Raw genomic sequence first — 23,948 nt, 5'->3', positions numbered from 1 at the left:
TAGGGCAGTTTTAATGACAGTCAGAGATGGCAGCAACTGCCAGGTCTGATAGGTCAGAGAAAGCTAGCCTGCAGACCTTGGGAACTCACAGCCCTGGTGATGGGAGAAACACAAAAACAACAACAACAGCAGCAGCAAACAAACAAACAAAAATAAATCTCCTTGCTGACTTTAGCCTATAGAGTTACAAATTACATTAGTAACAACATTTTCAACAACATTTAGCACCATTAGTGTATAGAGCATTCAGCTGTGTGACATTTGCTTTTCATTTCAACTGGGAAAATAAAGAATCAATTAGGTCTACTTTGCATGGAATTTGAGTGGCATTTGAGTCAAATATGTGCATCTCTCCCCCCGCGCCGTAGGGTTCTGGATTGGTTCTCCTCTGAAGGGACAGCCGCCAGGCGGACTGGAGATGTCTACAAATGTCCAGTGGGTCATGGCAGTTTCTTCTGACTGTGTAAAATTAAATTTGCCAGGTGAGATCCTTGCGTTATTTCTTATATGTGTGTGTTTGTGTGTGCGTTTCGTGTTTTATGTTGATTATTTTTCAGAGTAGCTTTGTTATTTTGGTGGAATCGCGTGTGACTAGGGCAAGACTCTTTTTTCTTTCTACAGCTATTGTTTCAGCTTGCAAACCTCTCTGTATGTGCGTAGCACATGACATATTGTTGCCATGGTAACCCACTGATGACTGAAGGTCAGAAGGTTCCGAATGAATCTGAGTTCTAGAGGCTCAGTGCATGCGAGAACATCCTAGACGTGCAGTTAGTGGAAAGCTGCTGTAAACCCTTCCATGAAGAAGATGAAAAGGAAAAGGTTTAAAAGGTTTGTGTGTGTGTGTGGGTGTGTCCTGTGTGAGAGAGAGAGCGAGAGTAAGAGAGAGAGAGGCTTGACAGTGTTGGAGTGCTGACAGAACCAGATGTTCTTTCTACACAAACAGCACATTATGACTAATGACATCATGACACTGACATGTTGGTCCTAAGATCTCCAAATCATTCGCTGTTACCGGCACATCTGGTCTAGTATCCTCCTGGTACACGTTGCATTTGCCTGTGTCCTGGTTTCACACAGGACACTGTAGATGCCCAGTCTGGAGAAACTACACTGTTCTCTGGGTTTGCAGAAGGTCTCTCATTGCAGTTCTCAACCTGCCCTACAGATGCTGGGTAAAACACCTGCCTTATTGGCGCTGGGTAAAAACACGTGCCCTATTGGCGCTGAGTTAAAACACCTGCCCCACAGGCGCTGGGTTAAACACCTGCCCCACAGGCGCTGGGTTAAACATCTGCCCTATAGGTGCTGGGTAAAACACCTAATCTATAGGTACTGGGTAATCACCCTAACCTATAGTGTTGGGTTTTCAACCACCTAACCTGTATGTGTTGGGTTAAATGCCTGCCCTACAGGTGCTGGGTAAAACACCTAACCTAATGGTGCTGGGTAAAACACCTAACCTATAGGTGTTGGGTTAAACCCTAACCTATACGTGCTGGGTAAAACACCTGCCCTATATACATGTTTGGGTTAAACACCTGCCCTATAGGGCTGGGTTAAACACCTATCCTACAGGTGCTGGGTAAACATCTAACCTACAGGTGTTGGGTTAAACACCTAACCTATAGGTGCTGGGTAAAACACATGCCCTATAGGTGTTGGTTAAACACCTGCCCTATAGGTGCTGGGTAAAAACACCTGCCCTATAGGTGCTGGGTTAAAACACATGCCCTATAGGTGCTGGGTAAAACACATGCCCTATAGGTGCTGTAAAACACATGCCCTATAGGTGCTGGGTAAAACACCTGCCCTATTAGGGGCTGGGTTAAACACCTGCCCTATAGGTGCTGGGTAACAGGGTTTTTTGTTCCTTTTTCTTTTTTTGTTGTGGTTGTGGTTATTATTAATTGCTGGTATACTAGTTATTTTCATAAAACTGAGTTGATATCTATATTTATTCTTTCTCCCAGACCACACGACATTCCAGACATCCATGAAATCAAAGAAAACATGACCATGGAACGACGCTGGTCGCTAATCCGGATGGGAACGGATTCCTGGTATGAATATGCTGTGGCTGTCTTTAATCCTCAGTCACACTGCTTCACACACTCTGATCACACTAGAACCAGATTCTGGACCTTCTAAAGAGCTCCAGTCAGTTGTGTTTAGAAGCTGAATTATTGAAAGAGCAGATTTTCCACTCGTCCTTTGTAATTATGAAGCAGCAGGGTTTCTGGCTCAGCGTCTGTCTACTGTGCGGTATTTAAGGAGCTGTATTTATGACCCAAAGAATCTTTTAATACAGTACAAATGAGCACATTTTTCCATTACCTCTACTTAGGCCCTTCAGAGATCTCCTCCCTCTCCTCGTCTTCCCATCTCAGTCCCCCTTTCTCCCGGTCTCACTCTGTCTTTTACATCACTCCTTCTATCCCTCTTCTTCCCTGTCTCACTGCCTTTTCATCTCTCCTTCTCTCCCACCTTCCCCCTACTGTCCTCCACTCCTTCTATCCCTCTTCTTCCCTGTCTCACTGCCTTTTCATCTCTCCTATCTCTCCCACCTTCGCCTACTGTCTCACTCCTTCTATCCCTCTTCTTCCCTGTCTCACTGCCTTTTCATCTCTCCTTCTCTCCCACCCTTCCCCCTACTGTCTCACTCCTTCTATCCCTCTTCTTCCCTGTCTCACTGCCTTTCATCTCTCCTTCTCTCCCACCTTCCCCTACTGTCTCACTCCTTCTATCCCTCTCTCCCTGTCTCACTGCCTTTTCATCTCTCCTTCTCTCCCACCTTCCCCTACTGTCTCACTCCTTCTATCCCTCTTCTTCCCTGTCTCACTGCCTTTTCATCTCTCCTTCTCTCCCACCTTCCCCCCTTCTCCCTGGCTCACGTCTCCTCTCTCCCTCTTTCAATCTCTCCATCTCTGTCTCTTTTTTGCCCTGTCCCTATCAGTTCAGTAAGTTTTATTGTCATGAACATATGTAGTAACAGTTTTGCCAAAGCAGTATTAGAGTAAAACAACAAGAATGAACCTTTGCAATTAAGGAAATTAAGAATTCTGTGTTTGAATAATTAACTTGAAAGAAACTGTAATTGGTACAAAATAATATTTGGAAGAAGACAAGATGAGAAAGGTACAGAAGAAAATAACACATACGAACAGGGCAGGGTGTGTGTGTGTGTATGTTTGGGTGGGCTACTCTCTGTCCCTCATCTTATGGCAGGCAGACATGTATCGCCCAGCTAAAGCACTGCTTTCTTTTTTTTTCGCCCAATAGGATGGGCAGTTTGTATTAGGTATAGTTGGGGGGGGATCATCTCAAATTTTGTAAAGTAAATTTGACATATTTAGTCAAATGTTTCACATTCAGTGAAAATGTGCAGTTCTGTCTCTACTGGACAGCCATGATTTCTTATATCATCCCTCTCTTCTTCTCTTTCTCCATCACTTCCTCTCTCTCTCTCACTGTCTCTCCTGCAGGCATGTGGTCCCCAGTATGGCTACATGTGTGGAAAGTTGCAGTACACAACAGGCATCTGCTCCAATGTTAGTTCCTCCTTCAAAGTGCTGAACTCGATTGCCCCAACCATTCGAGGTACACATGCACACACGCACGCACGCACACACGCACACACACACAGACACACACACACACAGACACACTCACTCGCACACGTTGTACAGACGAGTGTGTATATTAACACATTCTGAAGCATGTAAACCACAGCCTGGCTGCCCTGTCTTGTATGCCCAATTTAGGACAGGGTTTAGCAGAGCTGACATTTCAGCCTCCCAGACGCACACGCACCAGTGACTCATCATAAATATTGAGTCTCTTCATTTTATACAAACTCATTCAAACACACACACACCTCTTTATGTAATATGCTTTTAGGGTGTTTCTGAGTCTCTGCCCCTCACACTGGATTTCTTCATACATACTGAAGATGTAGTCCAGAGAACACCTGGGATAGCTGAATACCATAGTCCAGAGAAAACCTGGGATAGCTGGATAGTGCAGTCCAGAGAAAACCTGGGATAGCTGGATACCATAGTCCAGAGAAACCTGGGATAGCTGGATACTATAGTCCAGCACACACTTGGGATAGCTGGATACTGTAGCTCTGAGACAACCTGGGATAGTGGGATATTGTAGTCCAGCGCACACTTGGGATAGCTGGATACTGTAGCTCTGAGAAAACCTGGGATAGCGGGATACTGTAGTCCAGCGCACACTTGGGATAGCTGGATACTGTAGCTCTGAGAAAACCTGGGATAGCGGGATACTGTAGTCCAGCGCACACTTGGGATAGCTGGATACTGTAGCTCTGAGAAAACCTGGGATAGCGGATACTGTAGTCCAGCGCACACTTGGGATAGCTGGATACTGTAGCTCTGAGAAAACCTGGGATAGCGGGATACTGTAGTCCAGCGCACACTTGGGATAGCTGGATACTGTAGCTCTGAGAAAACCTGGGATAGCGGGATACTGTAGTCCAGCGCACACTTGGGATAGCTGGATACTGTAGCTCTGAGAAAACCTGGGATAGCGGGATACTGTAGTCCAGCGCACACTTGGGATAGCTGGATACTGTAGCTCTGAGAAAACCTGGGATAGCGGGATACTGTAGTCCAGCGCACACTTGGGATAGCTGGATACTGTAGCTCTGAGAAAACCTGGGATAGCGGGATACTGTAGTCCAACACACACTTGGGATAGCTGGATACTGTAGCTCTGAGAAAACCTGGGATAGCGGGATACTGTAGCTCTGAGAAAACCTGGAATTGCGGGATACTGTATTCCAGCGCACACTTGGGATAGCTGGATACTGTAGCTCTGAGAAAACCTGGGATAGCGGGATACTGTAGTCACATACTTCACATCACATATAAAATTACAGCACAGACCCATATATGAAAATATGACAAGTGAAACTGCCTATATATGATAATGGAGTTTTGTTGTGTGGGGGTAGACATCAGTATGTCTACTGGAACTGCATAGTTCATGACTTTTTCATTTAATGTCCTGTGTACAATGGCTTCAGTTTGACATGCAACAGCTCACATTATATATATAAAGCACTATAACATCCTCTCGTGGACACAGCCTGTCTAAACTGATTCAGAGGACACAGATCTAAAGGATATATTCCAGAACATTAGAATATGTCATGTTAATATGTCATGAACTTGCATCACACATGCACGGGTTGAGTCTGAGGTCTGAGTGTGTGGTCTACTTTGCCTCTGTTCCTTTACAGAGTGCCAGCAGGAAATGGACGTTGTCATCGTTCTGGATGGGTCTAACAGCATTTACCCGTGGGAAGAAATCAGAAGATTTCTGGTCAAGTTTCTGAAGAACATCGAGATCCCCCCAGCAAGGGTTAGCATGCTCTTTGATTGAACCCTTCTGCTGATGAGCTGACGAGATGTGCTGGGATGAGTGCAGCAGGCATAGCAGTGCAGCCGGACTAATGTCTCAGCGGAAAGGACAGCGGTTTGCCATCTAAAAATATCCAGCTAAGAGCAGCGCCTGATATAATTACTAAAACTCCTACAGGAAAGTCCTTCCACAGTCAACTCTCCAGCCTGGCTTCAACAGGGTCCTTTAGGAGAGCTCCAGCCTGGCTTCAACAGGGTCCTATAGGAGATCTCCAGCCTGGCTTCAACAGGGTCCTTTAGGAGATCTCCAGCCTGGCTTCAACAGGGTCCTTTAGGAGATCTCCAGCCTGGCTTCAACAGGGTCCTATAGGAGATCTCCAGCCTAGCTTTACCAGGGTCCTTTAGGATATCTCCTGCGTGGCTTTACCAGGGTCCTTTAGGAGATCTCTAGCCTGGCTTCACCAAGGTCCTTTATGTGATCTGAAAACGTGATTGCCTTGAGGGAATTCCAGAGTGGGTCAGAGATGATGAAATCAGTTTTCGTGAAAGTGGCCCTGGAAATTGTGCAGTCCAGTGGACGACCATGTTACCCAGTGTTCAGAGAGTCTGTTCTGAACACATGACGTTACATAACTGTGTGACTCTTTCTGAGAAATATGTATGTTGGTGGGGTACAATGGACAATGGCAGTGTGTCTGTATGAATCTGTCGTGTCTCTTTTTTTTGCTTCCTCAGGTGGGAATTGTGTCATATGGAGATGATGTTGGCCATGAACTTAACCTTAGCCAATTCAGCAACACCCATGACCTCATTAAATTTGCAAGCTTAATTCCACAGAGAACTGGACAGAAAACCATGACTGCTCTTGGCATTGACACAGCACGGTACCTCAGCCTCACCTTTACTTCCCAGTTTCTATTTCAGCCACTGTCATTAAAGTTGTCACATTTATTAAAATTAAAATTAAACTGCTGCGAACTACTAAAACTGCACAACACATCCAACAAGGAAGAAACATACACACAATGAGAGTCATGTAATTCTCTTTCATAACTGCAGACTCTCACTCACTTTCACTCTGAGTGAGGCAGAGAGAGCGAGTGTATATCTGATTTGACTAATTAACTCTTTAATGTTAATGGTAAGTAACATTAACATGGTAATGAATAAATTACAAAATGAACCTTCAAGTAATTGAGTGAACACGAACTCAATTAATGAAAAACATCTCTTAAATCACTTTAAAGATATTAATTACATGCTCTCTCTAAAGTGATTTTAGAAACATTTCAGAGACAATGAGACATGTGATAACATACAGACGTGTCACTTCTCGGCTCTGACTTCTGACCTGATAAAAACTCTTGATTGGCTGTGTGGTCACTGACAGGAGGGAAGCTTTTACCACGGAGCGAGGGGCGAGACCAGGGGTGAAAAAGGTCATGGTGATTGTTACAGATGGAGAGTCACATGACCACTACAACCTGAAGAGTGTCATTAATGAGTGTGAGAAAGATGGCATCGAGAGATTTGCCATTGCTGTGAGTCTGCCTCTCTTGTTTGTTGGTTTCTCCTTTAGTTTGGTGGGTTGTGCTCCTCACACTCATGTTTAACTCTGTAATCCACTGCTGTAGCTAAAATGCTGAATAAATGTTATGAATAATTATATTTGAAAAAAACAAATATTTTTGCTGTCAGCTTTATGTAGTGTATTACCATCCATTTAGTATTGTAGAGACCGGCTCTGCAATATTGGACAGGCAGGCTTTACATTATTGGACAGGCAGGTTTTGCAGTATTAGACAGGCAGGTTTTGCAGTATTAGACACGCAGGTTTTGCAGTATTAGACAGACAGGTTTTGCAGTATTAGACAGGCAGGTTTTGCAGTATTAGACAGGCAGGTTTTGCAGTATTAGACAGACTCTGAGTTTGTGTTCCTTGGCAGGTGCTTGGTGATTATAACCGACAGAATAAAAGTGCTCAACAAGTTCAGAATTTCATTAACGAAATCAAGCTCATCGCAAGTGAGAAAAAAGAAGATCACTTCTTCAATGTGGAAGATGAGCTGGCCTTGGTGAACATTTCGGACACACTTGGAAGAAAGATCTTTGCATTAGAGGGTAAAAAATCTTTTCAAAATGACCCCAGAGCTTTCTTAAGGACATTATATTACTTTGTGAAGCCAAAGTTCCTTCTGTCTGCATTAGGAAGAATGTGATATGTTGTAACTGGAGATGTTGAAATTATCTGAGATCATAAAAACTTTCTTACAGTACAGATTATGATATAAACAGTCAGAATTCATAGCATGGTTTACACTGAAAACAAATACATTTATATATATTACCAGCATAATTGAAACACTATATCACAAACAGAAATCTCACTCTGTGTTTTGTTTCTTAACAGCTACCTCTGGGAATCACACCTATTCATTTGAGATGGAGATGTCTCAGGCAGGCTTCAGTGCTCACACATCTAGAGTAAGTGCTTTACAGTCCTAAAGATCTAGAGTAGGCACTTTACAGTCCTAAAGAACTAGAGTAAGTCCTTCACAGTCCTAAAGATCTAGAGTAAGTCATTCACAGTCCTAAAGATCTAGAGTAAGTCCTTCACAGTCCTAAAGCTCTAGAGCAAGTCCTTCACAGTCCTAAAGCTCTAGAGCAAGTCCTTCACAGTCCTAAAGATCTAGAGTAAGTCCTTCACAGTCCTAAAGATCTAGAGTAAGTCCTTCACAGTCCTAATGATCTAGAGTAGGTACTTTACAGTCCTAAAGATCTAGAGTAAGTTCTTAACAGTCTTAAAGATCCAGAGTAAGTCCTTCATAGTCCTAAAGATCTAGAGAAAGTCCTTCACAGTCCTAAAGATCTAGAGCAAGTCCTTCATAGTCCTAAAGATCTAGAGCAAGTCCTTCATAGTCCTAAAGATCTAGAGCAAGTCCTTCATAGTCCTAAAGATCTAGAGTAAGTCCTTCACAGTCCTAAAGATCTAGAGAAAGTCCTTCACAGTCCTAAAGATCTAGAGCAAGTCCTTCATAGTCCTAAAGATCTAGAGTAAGTCCTTCATAGTCCTAAAGATCTAGAGTAAGTCCTTCACAGTCCTAAAGATCTAGAGTAAGTCCTTCACAGTCCTAAAGAACTAAAGTAGGTATGTTACAGTCTTAAATGTCTAGAGTAGGTACTTTAATATCTAACATGTTAACATTGCTAGAGAAAGACTGCTGTCTAAGATAAAATAATGTATCTATAGTTGTATTTTACTTAATGTACAAATGCCTCACATGGATGAATATGCCATGACTACATAAAGAATAAACTGTATAGACCTGCTGACTGATTTTCATCCAGTGAACAAACAGCTACACAGTAAGTTACAATAAGCGGAACTACCATCATCAAGTGTAAGAAGACTGAGGGCTTTAGAGCTGGAGGCAGAGATCGTGGGAGATGAAGAGGGCAGGGCAGAGGGTACGGTGAGGATGGGAAGCCCTGGCCTAGTCCTGAAATTCAGTCGACACTGTAGTTTTGACTACGACAGTAGGGTTAATATGTGCAGTCAAGTTTGTGATGCTTTACTGTAGCCTCTGACATCTGAGGGTATACACATGAAAATGGCTACATTTATTCAGTGGCTTAGGCAGGAATTCATTTTAAACGGGATGAGTAAAATACTAAATGAAACCGCAAGCAATTTCTTGTTGACCACAAAATGATGGATTCAGTTATATTTCTCAGTTCCCGCCTGTTTTCCTCAACCTGATATTTTCTCATTTTTGCTCTACAGAATTGCCTTGAATTGTTCAGTTTGAACAGTATGAATCAGTGTAGTCCTTTTACTTCTATGATCTCTGCTGTCAGACTGAAAGTTGCAGTTTTTCTTACATGTATGTGACTGACCTCCTATTGCAGTAGCTAGCAATAGAAAAAAGAAACAAACCAGAAGCATGGTCCTTATTGGTTAATCCTTCTCACCCTAGCACCTGGTAGCCAATAAAGTGTGACCAAACTAACTTTTATGAACATCACTGTAAGCAATCACTGCATAAACCATGTTTATTTGACACAAATACAGTACCAGCTGTACTTCCACCATTTAGAAACGTCATTTAATATATATCAGACAGAGTTTATAGTAGTGGATAGAGGTGGTCTCTCCTGGCTATGCCACTCTGGTAAATGGAACCTGAGTCCTAATTTTGGACATGTTTTACCATGAGTCATGAAATTTTACTGGTACCCAACCGAATATTTTTCCCTCTTGAAAGGTCTATGACCATAACCCTTATTAGTGATGTTACTTCAAGTCCTCTTTCGGTTAAATAATTGCATCCTGTTCTGGGCAAAACCGGCCGAGCAGATTAGAAAATGGTACTGACTACTGCTGGACTCACAGGGTCATAAGTTGGGACATTAATTTTTACTGCATCATAAAGAACTGTAACTTTTGAAAGCGGTAGCAGCTGTGCAGTAACATGCACATATATTTGTGCACATAACTGGAGGAGTTTCTGACTGTGGTTCCGACGTCTACCATATTAGGACACCCTCTGTCATAGCCAATACACAGAAGTCACTTCTCAGACTGCACATGCAGCACGCAACTATACACAGCATGATGAATTCATACAGTGTCTGAGATATGAATAAGTCACAACCCATCTTTAAATAATACATCAAATAATTGCACACTTTCGGATCATTCTCTTCTCTCTGTATTCACCAAAGATGCAGAATATAGCTATTGATGTTATACTGGTGCATTGTTTGTTATAGACATTCATATTCAAGTGGGTCTGGTATTTTGATGTCAGTATTTAATTTTGAGGTGAATGTTTATGGTTTGAAGAGAGGGATTCTTTTTGCTCGCAATCTCCAAGTGTTCTTAAAAAGTGTGTAACATTCTTGGAAATGTGTTCAGGTCTGTTTCCCGGAATGTTCTCAGGCAGACGAGGAAAACTAACAAAACTCCCTGGCGTTCTGCAGGACGGAGTGATGCTGGGTGCTGTGGGGGCTTATGACTGGAATGGAACCGTTGTCATGACGACAGGGAGCGAGGTCGTGGTTCCTGGCAAGAACACCTTCCACGACCCGCAGAAGCAGAAGTACGAGGGCATGGCAGCATACGTGGGTACGCAGTGGGCCTACCTGCCTACTGGTGGCGCTGTTTCCCTGAGCAGGGCTGCCTCTGCTCTGCTTGTGGTAACGGTGGCAAGCTCCCCTGGTCACCAGACATGGCATCATGTATCTGACCTTCTCGACCCTTCGGGCGAGTAACTGATGCTGGAACATGTCTGCGTGAACAGCGAGGTCTTTGTGATTATTATCCAGACAGGGCAGTTGTTGTGTGTTTTGGAGTCTCAGTCTAAACACTGTAGCAGATTCCGTTGTATTTGCGTGTCCTGCGAACCAACGCGGCCCAAATTTCTGCACATCCCCTTTTAAGGTGCCTAGCGCCGCTCAGCACAAGGAACATGTCAGTGAGGTGCTGAGATGAGCTGCACTTGGAGTTGCAGCGGGGGGGGGGGGGGGGGGGGGGGGGGGGGGGGGGGGGGGGGGGGGGGGGGGGGGGGGGGGGGGGGGGGTTGGCTTATGAAGAGAGGTTGATGTTAATAAGAGGCCAATAATGGGACACTGCTTCTGTAATGAAATGATGTCCACTGTGTGAAATGTGTGTGTTTGTATTGCGCATGTTTTTGCTGAATCGTGCTTATTTTATTTTGCTGTAACTTTGTCATCTGTCTTGTGATTATATTGTGGGTGATGGGTTTCTCGTGTTTGTTACGATCGCATTGTTTTCGATGTGTCGTGTTTGGCTGCAGGTTACGATGTACAGTCAGCGTACACACCTTCGGGAGTTCTGTACATCACTGGAGCGCCACGGTTTAACCACAGTGGCCGTGTCACTGTGTACCAGCTCCATGACAAAAGCATCAGTGTTACACAGAACCTGAATGGAGAGCAGGTACCCTGCTGCTGACTGACGCTATTGCTGCTGTAGGCCATGCTACAGGTGAACGTGCTGACCTGCAGTTTTCTGTCGGTCAGATTGGCTCCTACTTTGGCAGCGTTCTCCAGACACTCGATGTTAACGGTGACTCCTACACAGACCTCCTGCTCGTGGGGGCTCCTATGTACATGGGGCCAGAGAGGGATGAACAGGGACAAGTCTACGTGTACAAGCTTAATACGGTACAGTATGTGTGTGTGTGTGTGTGTGTGTGTGGGACTGGTGTTTGTAACTAATGCAGTACCGCACATGTCCACAGGAGGGCGTGTTTGACCATCACATGACACTGAAGCCGGTGAATCAGTCATGTTGCCGAGCGCATTCCCACGGTTCCTGTACAAGCGAGAACGTAAACGAGCCGTGTGGTGCTCGCTTTGGCACGGCCATCGCAGCTGTTCCTGACCTCAACCTGGACGGTTTCAACGACGTGGTGATTGGCGCACCGCTGGAGAACGACCACCGCGGGGCGGTGTATATCTACCATGGCACGCAGGATACAATACGGGACAAATATGCTCAAGTAAACACAAGACATTCTCAGTGGAACATTTATAAAATCTTGGAGTTGTAGACTATGTTGGAAAACAAATGAAAAGAACAGGGACTCACCTACATTGCCTGTGTGTGTGTGTGTGTGTGTGTGTGTGTGTGTGTGTGTGTGTGTGTGTGTGTAGCGCATAGCAGCTGGAGGAGACGGTAAAAGGATGAAGTTCTTTGGCCAGTCCATTCATGGGGTCATGGACCTGAATGATGATGGCATTGTAGACATCACTATTGGAGGCATAGGAGGGGCTGCGCTGTACTGGTGAGTGTGTGTGTGCGCGCGCGTGTGCAGTCATCCCAGATTGTCCAGTGTGAAGAGGAGAGGATCATGTCTGCAAGGATGATGTATCGTTACATGTGTCTACCTGGGTTATTTGGCAGAAAACAGAAGAACAACACTGACATTGTTAAAACAATCACCAATATTGAGAAATCTGTGATACTCTTCAAAATTAGTGATTTTTGAAACAGTATGTGTGTGTTTCTGTTTTACTCCATTGTTAATCATCTGCATAGCCTTCAGTCTTCTGTTTTAGTGCCAAATTCACTTGCAGTTTTAGTATTGTGTTATATTTGTCACTGTTTGGTCCTGTGTTCGGTTGTTCCAATTCACCTTACAGACTCATATTCACATGTAAACACAAGTGAGCTTGCACAGGGACTTAACCCTGCAGCTCTGGGAGAGTGAGCACGTCTTCTCGGCTCCTGTAGAGGAGCGTTTTAACCCTGCAGCCCTGGGAGAGTCAGGGGAATGCCAGGCGAATGTCTGGATGGGAGTGTAGCTGCTTTTGGCCTGAAACCAGCTTCAGATCTGCAGTTGCTGTTACATTATGCAACACATCAGAGCCTCTCAGTCAGTGTGTAAATAATGTAGCGTTGTGCTCTCTCTTATCCAGCAGCGTCCTGTTGGTCTTAGAGCTCCAGATACATTAATTGACTGCATACAGATCTTGGTAATTCAATTGAGGTCAATTCAATACAATTCAGTTAATTCAGTGCAGTTCATATGGACGTCACTAAACACAAAATAACTTAACCAAAGTCCTTTTAATGCCTCTGGCTTCACAGAGCTCCGAGGGAGCACGCACCTAATTAGCAAGACAATGTTAATTAACTAATTAGCTAATGTACTGAATTAGTTGTGTTACAGGTCTGGGTGTTACAGTTCTGGGTGTTACAGGTCTCGGGATGTTGCAGAGCTCCATGCAACTATGACCTTCAATGTTACTAAGATCAACCTCCAGCAGCCGTCTTGTGAGATACGGGGGAAAACCACAGTGTGTGTGCATGTCACAGTGTGTTTCACATACAATATCAAGTCTGAAAAAGAGACACAGCCAGAGACTGGTGAGCCCCTGCAGTTCCCTGCTGCTGCATATTAAAATGCCTTTGAACTGTTAGAACAGGAGCATGCTTTTGTCATCAATGGTTAAAGGGGCACAACTCTCCCCCCTTTCTGTCCAGTGATTAGCTACAATTTGACTCTGGACTCCTTGAGGGTGATCGCAAGAGGAAGGTTTGTGAAAACAGATGAAAAGAGAATCCAGCGCAACTCCACCATCACAGATCACCTGTGCACCGAACACGAAGACCTTGCCTTCTACATGTCGGCAAGTAAATTAATTCTCTCTCTCACGCACACACACACATATATATACACAGTATAAACATTGCATAGAATGTATATACATGTATTATATTCACATTGTACAAATACAGGTGCACAGTACACACACACACACAAACACACACACACCTACCTATCTGTCTGTCTGTGTCTCTATCTATTTATATATAAATACACACACACACACACCCACACACACACACCTACCTATCTGTCTGTCTGTCTCTATCTATTTATATATAAATACACACAAACACACACACACACACACACACACACACACCTACCTATCTGTCTGTCTGTCTGTCTCTATCTATTTATATATAAATACACACACACACACACACACACACACACACACAGAGAGAATATTTTAATTTAACTTGGATAACTTTGTAACTTGTAGTGACGTCCACAGTTAAAACTTGGACTGAATTACTCTCTGGATTATCTATTGAAAAGTTCTTTAATGTTCAAACTACACATCACTGGTTCTGGGAAATAACTCTGGACATGTTCTTTTACGTTTAGCCCATGCCAATTAAGCCCAAACATCCGTATTTATGCCACATTAACTGATGCTACAAAGGTGTGGATGTTCTGACTCCAAAACCTATTTTCACAACAGGTAGCATCATATGAATGTCTGAGGTCAGAATACAGAAGCAGGTGTAATTCAGGTGTAATATGAAACAGAGAGCATGGCTCAAAATCAGGGCAGTATGCATGGGGGTTTCCGTGAAATTAAACACAGCTCATTTAAAGAAAATAGCAAGCTAGTTTTGTGGACATCCCAGAAACCCAGGGCACGTTTAACTCAGCGTCAGCATGGTGGACTGGCGAACACATGCTGTCCATGAGATACAGTGGCCAAGCACAGAAGCAGACTAGACTGTTCCACAGAACCACACGGTGGAGGGCAGATAGACAAGACAAGTCCAGATGGAAGAGGCTAGGTACAGTCAAGATTACAGCAAGCCCAGATCAGTGTAAATATGCACAGATGCTGTCAGTGTGGCAGGTCTGTACACACACACACACACACACACACACACACACACAAGAAAGGATGTGCAGCCTGTGGTTGGGAGAGAATGGCAAGTGTTTGTCAGGACGTTAGAGGTCTGTGGGTAAGGCTAGGACCTGACACATTTGGCTGATTTGTTGTGATCCACCTGTAGGACAAACTGGACTTCAGGGACCCACTCATGGTGTTGCTGGAGTTTGGACTGGTGGATGACAGTGGCCCGGTGCTGGACGGGGATCTACCGACATCAGTCAATAAGACGGTGAGCCCAGGCCTGTGTCTTGCTCCAGCGCCTAAAGCCTCAAAGAGCATCTTCAGGGTTCAGCCCATGCAAGCGCATGCAACATTGGTGTCAATGAAATCTCGCTTCACGGTTTTCCTTATTTATGCTCAGTTAAGCTCGTGTTTAAAGCTCAGATCTTCAGTGTTCATTTTTAACCAAACAGCGATACAATAAAATACAGTAAATGTAGTTAATATGCCACAGTCCCTCATTCAGGAATGTTTCTGGTAGATATCAGGTGTTTTGTAGCCTCTTATGTGTTCCGAAGTTCTCTGGGCTGGAGTAGAAGTTAAACTACACTAACTCCAAAGCGTTATAAGTGGCCCACAGGTTGTGAACAGGTTGTGTGTGATGAAATTACAGCATGAGTTGTTCCATCACAGGAGCTTCACCGCACTAACATGGTGACATGTAAAAGGATTGGTTTTTTCATAGTGACTTTCCATGATGATAGTAAAGCCCACCCACCCCCACATGTACACGTCCAAAAAATTTACATTTACATTAATGGCATTTGGCAAACGTTCTTATCAAGGGACTTAAAAAAGTGCTTTGTCATTTCCTCATAGAACACATCCTAGTACAGTACAGTAGGTTAGAGTCCAACATACCAATGAACTAGAACACTGTAGAATACAGGGATCAGTGGTGATACCTAGAAGTACAAAATACGCACACACACACGCGCACACACACACACACAGACACGCGCACACACGCGCACACACGCACACACACGCACACACACGCACACACAGACACACACACACAGACACACGCACACAGACACACACACACAGACACACACACAGACACACACACAGACACGCACGCGCACGCACACACGCACACACACACAGACACACACACACACAGACACACACAGACACACACAGACACACACACACACACACACAGACACACACAGACACACACAGACACACACAGACACACACACACACACACACACAGACACACACACACACACACACACACACACACGCACACACACGCACACACACCCAATGGAGAGACGACCATGCAGGTCCAATAAGGTTATCATCAGGAATTTTCCTGGTGTCCCATTCCCTCCAGGTCCTTCATTTGTCTCTTTACCAGCCCTTTCCCTGCTTTTTCTTTCTCTCTCTCTTGGTCTGTTGATCTTGTCCATTCTGTGGAACAGCTCCCAGCCCAGACCCTAGAGGACAGAGGAGTTTAGGACTCCTGAAATACTCTTGGAGTACTCCTTGCTTCTCAGGATGCTTAAATGTTTAGATGAAGCATCAGTGGTCTGTTACAGACATCACATGATGTCAGGACTTTCTGCTGATTGGTTAATGTGCAAACGGTATTAGACCTTTGGAGGGTTTTTTGGAGTAGAGGGCTGACATGGGAGGACTCCCCTCTGCTGCACTGGAGAAGCTAAGGCTGAAACTGCACATGTGATTCCATGTGCAGGTCCGTATTTGCACATGCTAACAGTACTGCGGACCTGTTTTTTGTTTCTTCATTTTTTTTGCACCAGATTGCTTTGGTCGATTGCGGAAGCCATGATAAGTGCATCGCTGATTTACGGCTCAGAGCAGAGGCCAACATCAGCAGGTAAATACACTTTCATTCCACTGTACAAGGCAGCAGATGGAAATATTAATGCCCACCTCTCCACCTGGTAGACCACACCACTACACCACAGTGCAGTTCCAACACATCTTACTGGTATCAGCATGTAATAATAATGTTGAATTATAATGGAATGTTGAAACCCTTTAGGTCTTAATTCAGGTGTGACAGAGATAGCATAAAACATTAGTCCTACTTATAGCAGCAGTCCACAGTGTTCTTCCCTGCTCTGCCCCCTTGTGTTTAGCTTTGGTCAGTACAGTTTTACAATAATTTTATTTATTTATTTATTTTAAAAATGTAAGAATTTCTTAACCTCTCAACTAACTTATGATAATGCAGAACAAAACATACTAAAAGTGCTTTTAAAAACTAAAACTAAACTAATAAATGTTCTGTAAAGGCATCTGGGTGTTCAGAAGTGGTCTATATTTAGGGCCAGTTTAGGCTCATTATTATAGCAACAGTGAGTTCTTGTAAAGGCCTTTTTCTTTAAAGGCTGAGTCCTTCTCTGCTGTTACAGCCTGGTCATCAAGGCCAGCCAGGAGAAGTTCCACATCAGCATAAGTGTGGAGAACAGAGGAGACAGTGCCTACAACACCAAGGTCGTGCTGAGCCCCACAGAGAACATCAACTATGTCAAAGTGGAGGTCAGTTGCAAGCTTGTGCAGAGGTGGAGGGGTTGCATGAAGCACCAGGCTTTGGCAGGAGGGGCATCTGAGGCTACTGTGCTGGTGCTGCATGGGACCAGCAGGCACCTGGGCACTGCACAGTCCACACACACGCCTGACTCGGCTCACATGCTAGTGATCAAGGCCTTCACAATCGAGTGTGCTGTGATGGAGCAGAGAACACCTGGGAGTACTGCAGCAGTTGGAGGGGACCTGCTGAATCACACACACAGGATGTTGAAGAAATATGGTCACATACATGCACACGTGTGCATGCACAAACATACTGTTGAGGACACATTGAATCGTGTGGTGCTTTAGGTCCCTCAGGTCAGAAACTCTCACTTAGACATTCTCACTAGCAGGATAAGCCTGAGTGATGAAATCGTCTAGCAGCAGTATTTTTTCTTCCAGTCTTAAAGCATCTTTCTCTCTAGTCTAAAGATAAAGAGTGTGAGCCAGACAGCACGAGGGTGGTGTGTGCTGTGGGATATCCATTCCTCAAATCGAATGCCAAGGTACGTTTAAATCCCACCTTTCATGCTGCTGGTGTCATCGAGCTGACCAGTGTTCAGCTGTTTCCTCATACACCTGTCCACCTTACAGGAAAACTTCAGTGTAATCTTTGAGGTCAATCCTATGCACTTTCGTAAAGATATTGTCATCAACATCACTTCGAGCAGGTGAGGCACGTACTCCCACGGGTTACTGTTAACAGCTGAGCTCCGTGGTGCAAGAAAGTGACACTTTGGTTTTTTTATGTACTGCAGTGACAGTGAGGAGTTTGAACTCAGTGATAATTCTGAGCACATCTCAATCCCTGTGAAGTATGAGACCAGACTGAAGTTCACTGTGTGAGTCCAGTTTCCTGTCACAACCATCGCATCCATCATATCCATATATCCATCACTTTACATATCATTTTTGCACAGTAAAAATGCAAATAGACATGGAATACTCATATGAATTATACAGTAATCTCGAAAAATATTAGCCTTTCAAATGTAATCAAAGATGATTGTATGTATATACATACATATATGCACATCACATATGTGTGTATATAACTTTATATATATATATATATATATATATATATATATATATATATATATATATATATATAAAACACAGTTAACAGAAAAAGTGATGTGCATTTTATGTAAGAAACATTGTTATTTATTTATTATTATTATTATTATGTAAGGTATTAATCTACTCACCCTGTTTCACATGTGCAGTTTCCATTAGGATATGGTTCTTTTGCTTATATATGGTCACCCAAGCGTCATACACCTGAACATTATTTGTCATTTTTAACTTCCTTTTACTGTATTCCTTTTGTAGTATCACACCTAAACATAAAATTATTTGAGTTTCTGTATCACATCAACATTGCTATTAAATCTGAGGCCTGATATTCTACCTTGTTTACAAGTATGAGTTAACCTTAGCTGCCGTCAGTTAGCCAAGGCTGCTAGCTAACTTAAAGTAGCAGGCATTTCAAACAAATTTCGTATTAAAATAGCAACCATTTGTTGTTTATTAATTATTTTACCATTTTAAAGAAAGAAATCCAAGCTGTACTGACATTTATATACTGTTCACCTGCAACTGTCGTCGCCGAACCATCTATGCTATCTGCCATTTTTTTCAAAATTCTCCAGATGCCAGTAGCTCCTCCTTTTCCGTTTTGCATTGCATTATGGGACACCAGTGTCCATTCAAACCATACTCGAATACGAGTTCTGACTATCCATCTTGGATTTGTCAATGCACTCAAATGTAACAATTTTGATTATACTGAGTACTATTTACTCAAAAATGAGTTAGTATTAGTAAATCATATGCAATTGAGACGCACCTCTTGTCTTCGACTGAGTAGAACATATGACTTCAAGATGCAAAATTCTGGATTTATGCCATATCTGACATTTTGTACATGACCACAGAACACAATTAATTTGAGTCACATAGGGACCTTTATTTTGAAGGACCCTATTAAATTGAAATGCCTGTTTATATGAATCATTGCATAAGGATAAGAGTGCCGGAGTGCTTTGACACACATATATTTTTTAATTGATTGATTTGGCTTTTAAAGAAATGGGATCAACACTTGACTGGTGGCACACTTCCGTTGCCAACATTTGCATGTATCTTTCTGGTTACACTGCTCCTGAAACCCTCCATTCCCGAGTTCCATATTCCACCTGCTTGCTTAAAAATTGAAATGGTATCAAAAATGCATTTGAATTGTATTCTATTGTATTTCTAAAATGTTATATTTATGAGGTTTTCACACAGCCTTTTCTTGATTTTGTTAGTCATAAGATGATGAAAGAGGACCACATAATCGTGAAGGAGGGGGATACCTGGCCCAGAGTAATCAGCAACACCAGTGCTATTGGAGATGAGATGAACATTAGCTACATGGTGAGAGTTAGATGGGTGAAGGGTGAGCTTCATATTCAGTTATGTGGAAAGCATAAGGAGGTGTTGGACATAGGCCCTGAATTCAAGTAGAGAGACTTTCAGGTACCATGTTAAACTCTGAGTCTCTATTTGTCTCTAAAGTCTCTAATTGCTTTAATTATACTGTAACTGCTTGTAAACAGTTATAGTTTTTAACAGATCATATGCTTAGGTATGAATCTAGGTTTGTCTGCAGTCAGTCTCACACAACATTCTGGAACTCACGCTAATTCCAGATGAATTTTTACATGTTTTGTAGATAGAGCAGGACACTGAGGTTTGGCAGTCACCCTTGCAGTTGACTGTGACATTCCCGTACATCACACCCAGCAACAACAAGCTTCTCTATCTCACGCATGTCGCCTCCACTACCGTGAGTGTTTGCGTCTGTTAGCATTATGATCTGGTTTCCACCACGGGCTCTCTCTCACTGCTGGGTTCTCTCCTCCCTCTCAGAACATCATCTGTCAAACACACAACCTGGTCAACCAACTGAACATCAGCCCACAGAACCCTATGACTGACACACCTAAAGCAGAGACCCTTAGCAACTTCCTTGTGGTGAGATTGCATTTAATCAGACAGTGTTGTGCATTTATGTCTCTCTTAATCCATCTCTCTGAATATCTCTCTTAATCTGTCTCAGTCTGTCAGTCTCAACCAGTCTCTCTTAATCCATCTCTCTGAATATCTCTCTTAATCTGTCTCAGTCTGTCAGTCTCAACCAGTCTCTCTTGATCCATCTCTCTGAATATCTCTCTTAATCTGTCTCAATCTGTCAGTCTCAACCAGTCTCTCTTAATCCATCTCTCCAAATATCTCTCTTAATATGTCTCAATCTCAGTCTCAACCAGTCTCTCTTAATCCATCTCTCCAAATATCTCTCTTAATCTGTCAGTCTCAACCAGTCTCTCTTAATCCATCTCTCCAAATATCTCTCTTAATCTGTCTCAATCTGTCAGTCTCAACCAGTCTCTCTTAATCCATCTCTCCAAATATCTCTCTTAATCTGTCTCAATCTGTCAGTCTCAACCAGTCTCTCTTAATACATCTCTCTGAATTCCTCTTAATCTGTTTATTTGACTTTGTCTCAATCTCTTTCTCAATCTGTCTTAATCCATCTCTCTAAATCTCTCTCTCTCAATATGTCTATCTCGATCTTTCTCTCTCAGAGCTGTCAAGAGAAGGCGAACCCTTGTAAATCGTTTAGCTGTTTCATTCCTCCTAACAAGTTCAACCAAATTAATGCAACCTTCAGAGTGTGGAAGTCGACATTCATCAAAGTAAGATTTACAGAGCATTTGGATTCTTCAGTCCTCTGTTAGGGATCAGTGTCAGCCAAGCAAGTCTGTTATACTACAAGACAATACATTTTCAAGTAACATCAGATCACTATAAAATGTATGTAATATACTGCCTAAGGCAGTCAGTGATTGGTTACAGGCTGTGCATGATGTTATCCGCTTGTATTCTGTAGGGAGAGTTTTCCCAATTCAATCTGACCGTTCACGCAAAGCTGGAAAGCAAAGATACAGACCTCTTCCAGCTAAGCAGAGGGGATGAGTATAGAGAGGTGGGACTTCATCTTTGAATCTACATCGTGATTCAGAATTAAAAGAGATTTTACATTACATATAATGATAGAGGTTTTTCTAGTGTTTATTTTCTGAAATATTAACTAACATTTAACTTAAGGACCTAATGAGCCAAGCATTTTAAGATTTTGATAGGAAAGGATAAATTTGTAATTTTTTTTCAGCGATTCTTCTTGACATAATGAAATAGCCTTTATATTGACAACTAGTGGTTTCAGAGATTCTGTAATAAATCTATTTTAAACATGGCCGTTAGACTGTGGATACATAAACTGGTTCATTTGAGGACTACAAAGCAATCATCTCATGTGAGCTGCACATTCTAGAACAAATGTAAAAAAAAAATCACTTTCATTAATATTTTCTACTGTTTGGTGGTAAACATGACTTATTGCACCTTTAAATATGATAATCAGTTACCTGATGCTTTTATCCAAAGCAACTAGAGTAATTGAGGGCTAAGGGTCTTGCTCAGGGGTCCAACAGAGGCAACTTGGCAGCATTGGGGCTTGAACTGGCAACCTTCTGATTACTAGTCAAGTACCTCAACCACTGAGCTAACAAAGGAGATAATTATTAATATCATAATTTAATGGGGTTGTCAGTGCCATCTGAATTGTGTTGTTGCAGGTCCGTGTTGAGATCTTGAAAGAGTTACGGAGTGGAATTCCACTCTGGATTATTATTCTGAGTATTCTCATAGGACTTTTGATTCTGGCACTGGTCATCTTCGCCCTTTGGATGGTGAGCACCACACAGTTACATACAGCAGCCCACAACACACCCACATCCTGATGGTGCTGTAGACAGTGTGCTTTGAGATTCCGATTCAGTTAAGTATAGACAAAGGTCACACATATCCAAAGCTTTGATATACTGAATGTTTGAGTACATACACTGACAAATATGGTTTAAAAAGTTAAAAAGAGGTGATATTGGAGCCTTTGCAGTGTATAAATTGTGTTTCCAGGTGTGGTAGAGAATAAAAAAAATGTAATCAGGTATTAAAACTCATCATTTGTAGGATTCAGTACTTGATTAATCTAGTTCTGAATTAATCTTAAATCAGATATTCAGTTGCATGCGCAGCACTGTAGAGTGTAACCCTCATTATTCCTTCATCTCTAGGCTGGATTCTTTAAGAGAAAATCAGTGGAAGAGATGAAAGAGGACATGAAAGATGAGTAAGCATTATAGTCAGTAGGTCTGCAACCCAGAACCCTCAGGTCGAACTTGCACTTACCCCCAGAGACTACAGAGGGCACTGTCTAGCAGCATGGCTGTGATGCATGAGTGTCCCTCACACACACCTGACAATCAGGGCCCGGAATGTCTAGTATTCCGTAATGTCTCCAGAAACACTTCTACTCCAGGACTACTCCTAAGGCGTGTTGCAAACACCAAACTGTTGCAAACACCAAAGTCACATAACTGAACTGATCTCTGTGGTTGGCCCTGACCACTGTCAAAGGATCAACAGGCCCGCAGAGTATATTACTCAACCGTGAAAAGTCTTCAGTGCTGGTATCTCCAGTCTACCAGGGCTAGACACCAAGGTTTGTGCATAAAAACTAAACAGAACCTGAAACCACACACCACCACAGCTGAGGAGAACGCACCACCATTTAAAAGCATGACCTTTATGAAATGCCCCTAATGCCCTGTGGCTGTGCACTGATAACTCCACCTCCATACACACACCCTCAATGACCCCACCACCGCTCACACATTCGTGTAGGTAGCAGTCACCATGCAAATGGAGGCTTTCACAAAAATGAACTGCATGTTTTAAAGGTTGTTGTTTTTTTAACCCACTGTAAATTCGTTCTTTGAGCTCATTATATATAATTTGTTTTCTTTATTTTTAAGATAACTTCGAGCACATCCTTTGGTGGTATGAAAAGTTTTTTACACAGTTATTCCTCGTCTCAGTTATGAGGAATGTAATTGATCGTACTGTAAATGTATATAAAGCTAAAGGTGTATAGAGCAGAGTTTACAATAATGCTTGTCATTTAAAGCTTTTTTCAAAATGAGTAATACAGCCGCAACCACTATTTCTTGTTTGGAAAAGACTTCCATTGCTGTGAGGTTACTTGGTGTTTAAGGTAATTTATCTCAAAACATATTTTCTTAAAATTGATTGAAAAGCAAATGTTAAATCATTTGTTTGGTGAAATTTTAACCCTAACATTTTTAGTTCCTCTTCTTTGTGTTTCACTGTTTCTTTTTTGTCTGTTGTATTATCATAACATCTAGACAATGTCTAGTTTTAACTGTATAAATAATGCAAGATAAAGTATGATAATGTTGGTTTTGGGGAATTAAATTTTGCCTGGTGCAGACATGGTATTTACAAAATGCAATTTTGACAAATTTTGACAAATTAAGTCAAGTTGAATTAATTTAATACTCTCTCAATGATCTGAATAAATATTTATATTATTAGTTATATTATTAGTAAATGGATAATTTAATTAATTACAAGTAGGGTGGCACAGTGGTTAACATATTTTGTGTGTGTGTGTGCATATATGTGGATGCATGTGTGTATGCAGGCATGTGTGCATCTATGTGCATTTATGTGTGTGTCCAAACATGTGCATGCATTTGCATCTGTATGCATGTGTGTGTGTGCATGAGTGTGTGTGCGTGTATATGTCTGTGTATATGTTTGTGTCTGCATATGTATGCATATATGTGCATGCAT

At 42.5% G+C, this 23,948-nt stretch overlaps 1 protein-coding gene across 1 annotated transcript in view; it reads left to right on the top strand.

Moving 5' to 3' along the window:
* Window positions 1-23,690, top strand: part of itga1 (integrin, alpha 1) — a 36,985-nt gene extending 13,295 nt beyond the window's left edge. Inside the window, 30 exon segments of the mRNA XM_035535879.1 lie at window positions 369-450; window positions 452-495; window positions 1,974-2,017; window positions 2,020-2,063; window positions 3,486-3,600; window positions 5,270-5,391; window positions 6,126-6,274; window positions 6,781-6,931; window positions 7,337-7,511; window positions 7,801-7,874; window positions 10,374-10,518; window positions 11,210-11,352; window positions 11,436-11,579; window positions 11,657-11,917; window positions 12,072-12,202; window positions 13,121-13,287; window positions 13,405-13,550; window positions 14,749-14,856; window positions 16,403-16,479; window positions 17,021-17,147; window positions 17,606-17,686; window positions 17,775-17,851; window positions 17,939-18,022; window positions 19,496-19,604; window positions 19,903-20,016; window positions 20,100-20,204; window positions 20,816-20,926; window positions 21,121-21,216; window positions 21,869-21,982; window positions 22,367-23,690. Of these exon segments, the coding sequence (XP_035391772.1) occupies window positions 369-450; window positions 452-495; window positions 1,974-2,017; window positions 2,020-2,063; window positions 3,486-3,600; window positions 5,270-5,391; window positions 6,126-6,274; window positions 6,781-6,931; window positions 7,337-7,511; window positions 7,801-7,874; window positions 10,374-10,518; window positions 11,210-11,352; window positions 11,436-11,579; window positions 11,657-11,917; window positions 12,072-12,202; window positions 13,121-13,287; window positions 13,405-13,550; window positions 14,749-14,856; window positions 16,403-16,479; window positions 17,021-17,147; window positions 17,606-17,686; window positions 17,775-17,851; window positions 17,939-18,022; window positions 19,496-19,604; window positions 19,903-20,016; window positions 20,100-20,204; window positions 20,816-20,926; window positions 21,121-21,216; window positions 21,869-21,982; window positions 22,367-22,426 (3,400 nt within the window). The 3' untranslated portion in view covers window positions 22,427-23,690.
* The last annotated feature ends 258 nt before the right edge of the window (window positions 23,691-23,948 follow it).

The sequence above is a fragment of the Electrophorus electricus genome, chromosome 17 (genome assembly GCF_013358815.1).
Source record: "Electrophorus electricus isolate fEleEle1 chromosome 17, fEleEle1.pri, whole genome shotgun sequence".
Classification (NCBI taxonomy): Eukaryota; Metazoa; Chordata; class Actinopteri; order Gymnotiformes; family Gymnotidae; genus Electrophorus; species Electrophorus electricus.
The sequence above is the reverse complement of the archived record's forward strand: the minus strand, read 5'-3'. Positions and strand labels throughout refer to the sequence as shown.